We start from the raw sequence: 8,068 nt of genomic DNA on the forward strand, positions 1-8,068 counted from the left end.
CGTTATACAGACACCGCCTAATTCTAAATTCAAATTTCATCCTTCGGACTTCGGAACCCCGTCCCAGTCCCAAACCCTCTTTCCTTCGTCTCCAAACCCCCCCACCCCAAACTTCCCCCAAATCCTCCGAGAAAAAAAAAAAAAACACAAAAGTACTCGAACAATACATTCGCTCCCCTCCTTCTTCCTATCCTCGCCCTTCACCGGCCTTCCATCTCGCAAATCGACACCTATGAAATAGATCCCAGCTTACACGGATGCAATTCACGGGCCCACACCAAGCACGCTCCAGAAAAGCGATCTGAGAGTCCGATTTGTGTTATCGGCTTTGAACATGGCCTCTCGCAATCAGAACCGGCCTCCCAGGAGTTCCTCCACTGTAAGCCTTAACTACTTTTACCGAATTATTTTTATTTTTCTTCTTTTACAGTGGGGTTTTTTTGGTTGTTGAGAAAACGAGGAGGGAAAAGAGTACTTTTAGATCTTATGTTCCGTATTTATGTTTTCTGAAGTTCAGGATGTTGTTTGATTTTGAAGAGAGGGTTTCCGTTTGTGTCCCTGGTTAATTAGTTCTTTTTCCCCCTAGGGTCTTAGATAATGGAAAATTAAGGATCCAAATTGCTAATTTGCGTACTTTTCATCTAAATTTGAGAGAGTGAATTGCAATTTACACACTAATTGGATGCCGAGAAAACACTAGTAATGGGTGGCAAACGGAAATACAAATTTCTATTTCGTAGTTTTCAAGTTTAAAACGGATTAGTTTCGTTTCTTATGTAATGTTATCAGTAATTCATTCTTCGTCTGGTACATCTTTTACGTAGAAAAAGGATGATATCGACCAAGTTTCTTTTGACAAGCGTCGGAGGATTGGAGCAGGAAGAATGGTCGCACCGGCAAGCACAGGCCGTGGGCGGCAGGCATTTGCTGTGGTCAACAATAGGCAAGATGTTACGGCTGCAAGTGACATGGGCAGTGCTGAGGGTTCGGAGTGTGGAACTATAGAGTTTACAAAGGAAGAAGTTGAGGCATTGTTGAATGTGAAGTTTAAGGGAAAGCAGTTTGATCTTAAGGTTCTATTTGCTATCGTGGATTTAAAAATTGGTCTAGTCTAAATTGTTTGTGGGTTTCTTCTCTGGCTTCGATATGGATTTGTTTTGTTGATATGCTTGGCAGGGGAAATTGGAACAAATGAGTGAACATATTAAGAGGCTAAAACTTTGCATCAATTGCTTCCAACAAACTGAAGAAAACCATGTTACTGAGAAGGAAAAGCTTCAAAGTGCGATGGAAACTGTTGAGAAAAAGTGCATGGATACTGGTAAATTTTCATGCTTTTCTAGGGGAAGTGAAAACAAAAAGTATCCATTAGAACGATGGACCACATTTTTTATTGTATATAAATTTATGAACCAACATTACTCTTATATACGAGTGATTGTCCCCGTGTTTATCATTGTGCGTTTATGCACACTTGAATAGATTCCTCTGTTTGATAAAGCGTTAAAATGATATCATTTCATTTATACCACTATGCCTAAAACTATGCCTTCATGAGATACCCTTCATTTTGTTGGATGTGCAGTTTCTTGTGTGATTGTCTAATACATTAGAGTTGTTAATTCGAACCATTTTTTAATGTAGACTCATTTATGTTTTCTTAGAGATGGAGATGAAAAACAAGGTGGAGGAGTTCAATCTGATCATTTCAGACTTGAAGAAAAATATATCATTTTTAGAAGAGAGAGTTGCCAAGGAAGAATCGGATAAGTTGGTAAGTTTTCCAGTCATTGGATTTTGTATGAACAGCGGATATCTCTAGTTTCCACATCTTATTTCTCATGGTTTGATGACTAGGATGCGATTGAATGTCATATAAAAGAAAAAGAAGCAAGGGTTGCTAGTGAGAAGTCGCAATCTTCTCTTTTGGCGGAGCTTGAAAAAACTCGGCAGGGAAAATCAGCTGCTGAACATAAGGTAATATAAGTCCATACTTCGGTTGCATCACGTGTGTTATCTTACCAGGGGAGTTCAGGAGTCGTCTTCCTTTGAATTTGTTGAATAATGAGTGCTAGGCTCACTGGTTGCGTCAGTTTATGTTTGCAACTCTGAAGATTGCCTCGCTTATGGTATTCTCTCCATATAAATTTGCGGAATCTGCAGGCAGCCTCCTTCGAGGATATGTACAAGCGAGCGCAAGAGTATAACATGAGTCTACAACAGTATAACAGCAAACTCCAAAAAGACAATGAAACACATAGTGAGTCTCTCAAACGAGTTGAAAGGGAGAAGTTGACTATTGTGGAGAACCTTAGCAATTTAAGGTGTCACAATAAGGCATTGCAAGATCAATTAACTTCTTTCAAAGTAAGTTCTCATACTCTAAAAGCCGTCCTCTGGCAGCTCTTGCTTTACTGTCACAATGGCTTGTAGTTGAGTTCTGCTTGTATTCTTATCTGGTTTATGCGATAAAAATCAACCTCTACTTGAATTACTTATCAATACAAAAAAAAAAAAAAAAAGGATAATAAAAATCAACCTCTTCTCTAATAAAATCTATACTGTTTAGGTCTTAAAAACAATCAAATGATTAGGTGACCTCTTTATACAAGTTAGGGGCACGCTTTGTATCAGGATGACCATTCGAATTCCTTTATTTGGTGGCAACATATGAGATTGACATTGAAATTAGAGTAAAATTCTAAATCTATTTTAGACGTTAAAAAAAATTGGCCTTGATGATCGTTCACTCTAAAAAAAAGCAGGGGTAATCGTACCACTCGCGAAAATGAATCATCCCAGGACCTTTATGGGTGGTGCTTTCCTTCTCGTAGCAGGGATGGTCGTATCACACTTCGAACCTTTTTTAAGGTTGGCTGACCATCTCCGAAAATATAATGATTTTGTTTTTAAAATTCAGTTTTTTTAAAAGAGAAGTCTCATAAAAATAAATTGATATAATTTTATATGATATTAAATTTATTTTATAATAAAAATAATTTTTACATATTAAGTCAAGTTTTTTGTAATCTCTTTAGAGCTAAATGATTTCTCTTTTTAAAATACAATACTCTATTTCTGGAATAACTATTCCTAGCTCTTACCTTTGAGAGGATTTGCTCTTATTTTTAGGAATGGGATTACTCGTCATAAAACTCAATATCTCGCGCTAAACTTATCCGATGTATTAGAATGATAAGAGGAATAGGTATTCAAATTGCATGCATCTTATGCAGTCGTTGGCATTGTGCTTGTCGCCAGTGGCATTTTTCATCTTCACTAAAAAAAAAACACCCCTGATCATTGGTGTATTGTTAATTATTATGTTCTAGGCTTCTCAAGATGAGTCCATAAAGCAAAAAGAGTTGTTATCAAATGAACTTAGATGCCTTCGTGGGGAACTAAATCAAGTAAGGGATGACCGTGATCGCCAAGTGACGCGGGTGCAAGCTTTAACCGCTGAAGTGGTGAAGTATGAAGAATTCACCGGGAGGTCATGTGTGGAGTTGGATAACTTGACGCTAAAATCAAATGCCTTGGAGGTTCGTCAATTGTTTATATGCATGATATATTCCTGCCTTTACTAGGGGTAATATTTTTGGGCCCTTTTACAGGAGACTTGTTCTTCTCAAAGGGAGCAGATTCGCATTCTGCAGCAACAGCTTACTGCTGCGAATGAGAAATTAAAGGTATGCTGATGGTGTACAGGTTGTAGGATGGTGGCTTATGTTTTCTCAAGTTCTGCGTAGGGCCTCATTAGTATGGTCGCAGATTCTGACGTACATGGAACATGTGCCTGACCCCACACTACTGCTACTTTTTTCCCATTAGATGACCGATTTATCTGCTTCGGAGACCAGAGCCGAATTTGAAGAGAAAAAAAGAATTGTGCGTGAACTCCATGATCGCCTGGTGGATGCTGAGTTTCAGCTTAGTGAAGGAGAGAAATTAAGAAAAAAACTGCACAACACTATTCTGGTAATTATGTTTTCCTCTCTACTTGGTCAGTATTTATGAGGTTTGACTCGTACTAAATTCCCTGTTATTGCAGGAACTAAAAGGGAACATTCGAGTTTTTTGCCGAGTCCGTCCCTTGTTGCCTGATGATGGCGTTGAAACAGAAGCTACATTAATATCTTACCCTACATCAACGGAAGCTCTAGGCCGTGGCATTGACCTGATGCAAAGTGGTATGGCCATTTCTGTTATCCCATTGGCATTTGATATGGGACTCTTGATGCAGACACTCAGCTGCACATTTACACGTTTACAGATTGTTACTTCAAATGAAAGCGTCGTGCTTTGAATTAATGCAATTTAATGTCAGCAGGGCAGAAATATCCTTTCACATTTGACAAAGTGTTTACGCATGAGGCTTCTCAACGGGATGTTTTCGTAGAAATATCCCAGCTGGTGCAGAGTGCACTTGATGGCTATAAGGTATGTCTGTTGTGCCTGTCTCTGGTGCTCTTCAATTCTGACTAACTTTAAAGTGAGTTATAGTTCTTCTGAGGTTACTAGTCTTTCATACTGAAGCATCTATATTTCAGCTGATCGACTTCCGCTTATAAAATCAAGATTTGGATTGTGTGGCTCAACCATTGTAAACCAAAATGCAAGTAGGGTTAAAGAGCATCTGCTTATTGCTATAGGATCAGAGAGGAATCTCCTCAAAATGCGATCGCCTTCAGCTCTACAAATAAGCTTTTTTGTTGATGTGGCACATAGGAACCGTCACAAATTTGCTTAAAGGGGTCCAGACCTAGTTCTGAATATTTTTGGTTTGAGTTTTTATAGGTTTTGCTAAGTGGATGCTAGTGCAATGGTTTTAGCCATTGTTGGCTTTCATTTGGTGTCTCTGTTGCTTTTCTTTCAAGTGTGCACTAGTATCATTTGGTTTATACCCGTTAATATCTTTTATTTATATATCAAATTTGCATGTTGGATAAGTTCAGAGTTATGCTCAACTCTTGAGTTGCCTCCTGCTGAAGTTCTACTCTAGCATGTTGTTTTAGTGGTGTTAATATCATGCCATACCTCTAGTTGTCACTGCCACCCTAGGTTTGTTCTGGAGAAAAAATATATCCTATTGGGAAACTCAATCAGGTCCTGCACCGTTTCTCTGAAAATGCGGGGAAGTGCAATTGCAATGTTAGACTAAAAAACACTGTTTGGTTGTGCATCACCTCTGAACTTGTATTATTCTGATGCTGGTGTTTTTTTGACAGGTGTGTATATTTGCTTATGGCCAAACGGGCTCAGGTAAAACGTACACTATGATGGGCAAGCCAGAAACCTTGGAGCAAAAAGGGCTAATACCACGTTCACTAGAACAGATCTTCCAGACTAGTCAGTCCCTTCAAGCGCAAGGCTGGAAATACAAAATGCAGGTAAATTATCTGGAACTTATTGTTTCAATCTGCTTACATTTTGTAGTAAAACTCTTAACAGTTATAAAAAAATATCCAGGCTTCAATGTTGGAAATATACAACGAGACCATTCGTGATTTACTATCAACAAACCGATCAAATGGGCTGGACATGTCACGGACAGAAAACGGCATTCCAGGAAAACAGTATACTATTAAACATGATGCAAATGGAAACACTCATGTTTCTGACCTCACCATTGTTGATGTCTGCAGTATAAAAGAGATTTCTTCTCTTCTGCAGCAGGCTGCCCAAAGCAGGTAAACTTTAGAACATGTGTATTTGGTTCTGGAGGCTGCATTCGTGAGAATAATGGGATATACTGTATACATTTGTTTCTGTATCATGTGGCAGGTTTCTGACTGCAGTTCTCCAGCAGTTTGTGTTAAAGTGGCTATGTTCTATGAAATGTTGAATGAGAAATACCTATTCTATTTAAAAAGTATTCAAAGGTTAAATTGCACGTTCATGACGCATGGGGAAAGGCACACAATTTCCATCTTCAAATATTTCATACATATAAACAACAAACAAACATATATACTACTGTTTCATAATGTTGCATAGAAATTGTGTATTCAGAGTTTTCATCTTGATATCCATATTACCTTTGGAGATTCTTTGAGTTTTCATCTTTATCTCCATAACACATGTATGAATAAAGTTAATGCGAAAGGTTGTTGCCATTGTCTTTTAGGTCTGTGGGTAGAACACAAATGAATGAGCAGTCATCAAGAAGCCATTTTGTCTTTACATTGCGCATATCTGGTGTAAATGAGGTATATTTATCATAATGCTGTATTCATGTTAGTGTTCTAAAGCCTTTCTTTATACATCTTACTGTTGATATGCTTTCCTGATTGCTAGAGCACTGAGCAACAAGTTCAGGGGGTTTTAAACCTCATTGATCTTGCTGGAAGTGAGAGATTATCAAAAAGTGGGTCAACTGGAGATCGGTTGAAGGAAACTCAGGTGAATTTCGCTGACTTTGCTGATTTTTTAATTTTTTCGACTGGACATCGCTATTCACCATTTATTTCAATTTTTTTTTTAATGATATCTGTCTTTTTAAAATAATTTTGCTGATTTTTTGTAATCAGGCCATAAATAAAAGTTTGTCTTCTTTGGCTGATGTAATATTTGCATTGGCAAAGAGGGAGGAACATGTGCCTTTTAGGAACTCAAAGCTCACATATCTTCTCCAGGTACAGTGATTCATCGAAATTTTCAACCAGCTGACCGCATTAGTATGGTAATTTGTAGAGTTGCTGACACTGACATAGACCAACACCTTCCAGCAACTTCTGGTTGGCTTGGTGATGCATGAGTTGAATTTTGAATTCCATATTTATGAAGAGAGCTATGCGCATTGAGCTGGATAGGCTCTAAATGTGATGCCTGTAGACATAGTATCGGAAACTGCTGAAATACTAAAATAAACTAGACTTTAGCTCAGATTTGTGTAAGAAATACAGCAAAGTTAAAATGGAATGGGTCTTTGGCATACTGAACTATCATGTCAGAAGCTATCTAATCTTATCCTTAGAAATTCGTCTAGATATAACTTGTTTTTATTACCTGTAGCATGAGTTTTTCGTGGTTTAAGGCTCTTGATTTTGGCTTATACTAATTTATTTGTTTTTTGTTCGTGTTTGGCCCTGTGAAATTGAAGCCCAGAAATATGTTCTCCTTGCTATCCATTGCTTCCTTCATGTAATCATGTTGCATTAGGACTTCGGAATACTACATTCATCTTCACAATAAAAATCATTGACTAGATTATTGCGTTAGAAATAAAAACAAAAGTCGATGCCTTTTGAAGTCAATAGCATGTACTTATTCACTTATCCCAACAAGTGGGCTCGAAGAGTGCTTATCTGATGGTTTACTTTGTTATCATATTAACCCTGTTTGTGGCCTCTCTTTAACCCTATATTTCCTTTACTGAATACAAAAACAGCCATGCCTAGGTGGGGATTCGAAGACCTTGATGTTCGTAAATATCTCCCCCGATCCTTCTTCAGTTGGCGAGTCTCTCTGCTCTCTCCGGTTTGCTGCCAGAGTCAATACGTGTGAAATTGGAATTCCTCGGCGTCAGACAACAGTTCGACCTGCAGATTCTCGTTTGAGTTATGGCTGACATTGCGCCCCTACGTTTTGTCTGCCTCTGCCCTGCTCTGCTTCCATAACCTGCAAAGAGTAACTGTTAGTTGTACTGAGTAATGTTTATGATGTGGATAATGGGTGGATTGGTTGTACCAATTTTTTCTAGTTCCGTTTCTAGCTACTACTAATTTCTACTTTAGATTTATACTTTAGGTATTGATTGGATGAATTTATTGCCTCGCGAGATGATCCTTCACTGTTATATGAAAATGTTCATAACTTGATGTTTACAGGTATGAAGAAATTATGCATGGTTTCTTATAATCTATTCAGCCAAGAGATGTGACTTATTCATTATGATCACTCTAATATTATCCCATATTATTACTAAACGGATTGTTATAAGTTGTAACTCGTACACCATTCTTTTTATGCGGACTCGTTTGGGGATTTTGCAATCTTGCTTGCTTGTTTGCACGATGAAAAAAATGAATCGGTGTTGACTTTTTAGAAATGATGTCATTTGTATTAT

At 37.9% G+C, this 8,068-nt stretch overlaps 1 protein-coding gene across 1 annotated transcript; it reads left to right on the plus strand.

Moving 5' to 3' along the window:
• Nucleotides 1-58: 58 nt before the first annotated feature.
• Nucleotides 59-7,849, plus strand: LOC121264363 (kinesin-like protein KIN-14C). Its single transcript, XM_041167502.1, has 17 exons — nt 59-379; nt 825-1,073; nt 1,177-1,321; nt 1,665-1,774; nt 1,858-1,977; nt 2,164-2,367; nt 3,333-3,542; nt 3,615-3,689; nt 3,832-3,978; nt 4,052-4,190; nt 4,331-4,440; nt 5,229-5,390; nt 5,470-5,690; nt 6,128-6,209; nt 6,298-6,402; nt 6,531-6,635; nt 7,391-7,849. Exons 1-17 carry the CDS (start codon nt 335-337, stop codon nt 7,568-7,570), a joined length of 2,409 nt encoding a protein of 802 aa, XP_041023436.1. The 5' UTR covers nt 59-334; the 3' UTR covers nt 7,571-7,849.
• The last annotated feature ends 219 nt before the right edge of the window (nt 7,850-8,068 follow it).

Source organism: Juglans microcarpa x Juglans regia, chromosome 5D (assembly GCF_004785595.1).
Source record: "Juglans microcarpa x Juglans regia isolate MS1-56 chromosome 5D, Jm3101_v1.0, whole genome shotgun sequence".
NCBI lineage: Eukaryota > Viridiplantae > Streptophyta > Magnoliopsida > Fagales > Juglandaceae > Juglans > Juglans microcarpa x Juglans regia.

Excerpts from the sequence above, each read along its gene's own strand:
- LOC121264363 (XM_041167502.1), top strand. The coding sequence starts at position 335 with ATGGCCTCTCGCAATCAGAACCGGCCTCCCAGGAGTTCCTCCACT. Across the intron at positions 1,775-1,857 it reads AGGAAGAATCGGATAAGTTG|GATGCGATTGAATGTCATAT; the intron begins GTAAGTTTTCCA and ends TTTGATGACTAG. Across the intron at positions 3,543-3,614 it reads TAAAATCAAATGCCTTGGAG|GAGACTTGTTCTTCTCAAAG; the intron begins GTTCGTCAATTG and ends GCCCTTTTACAG.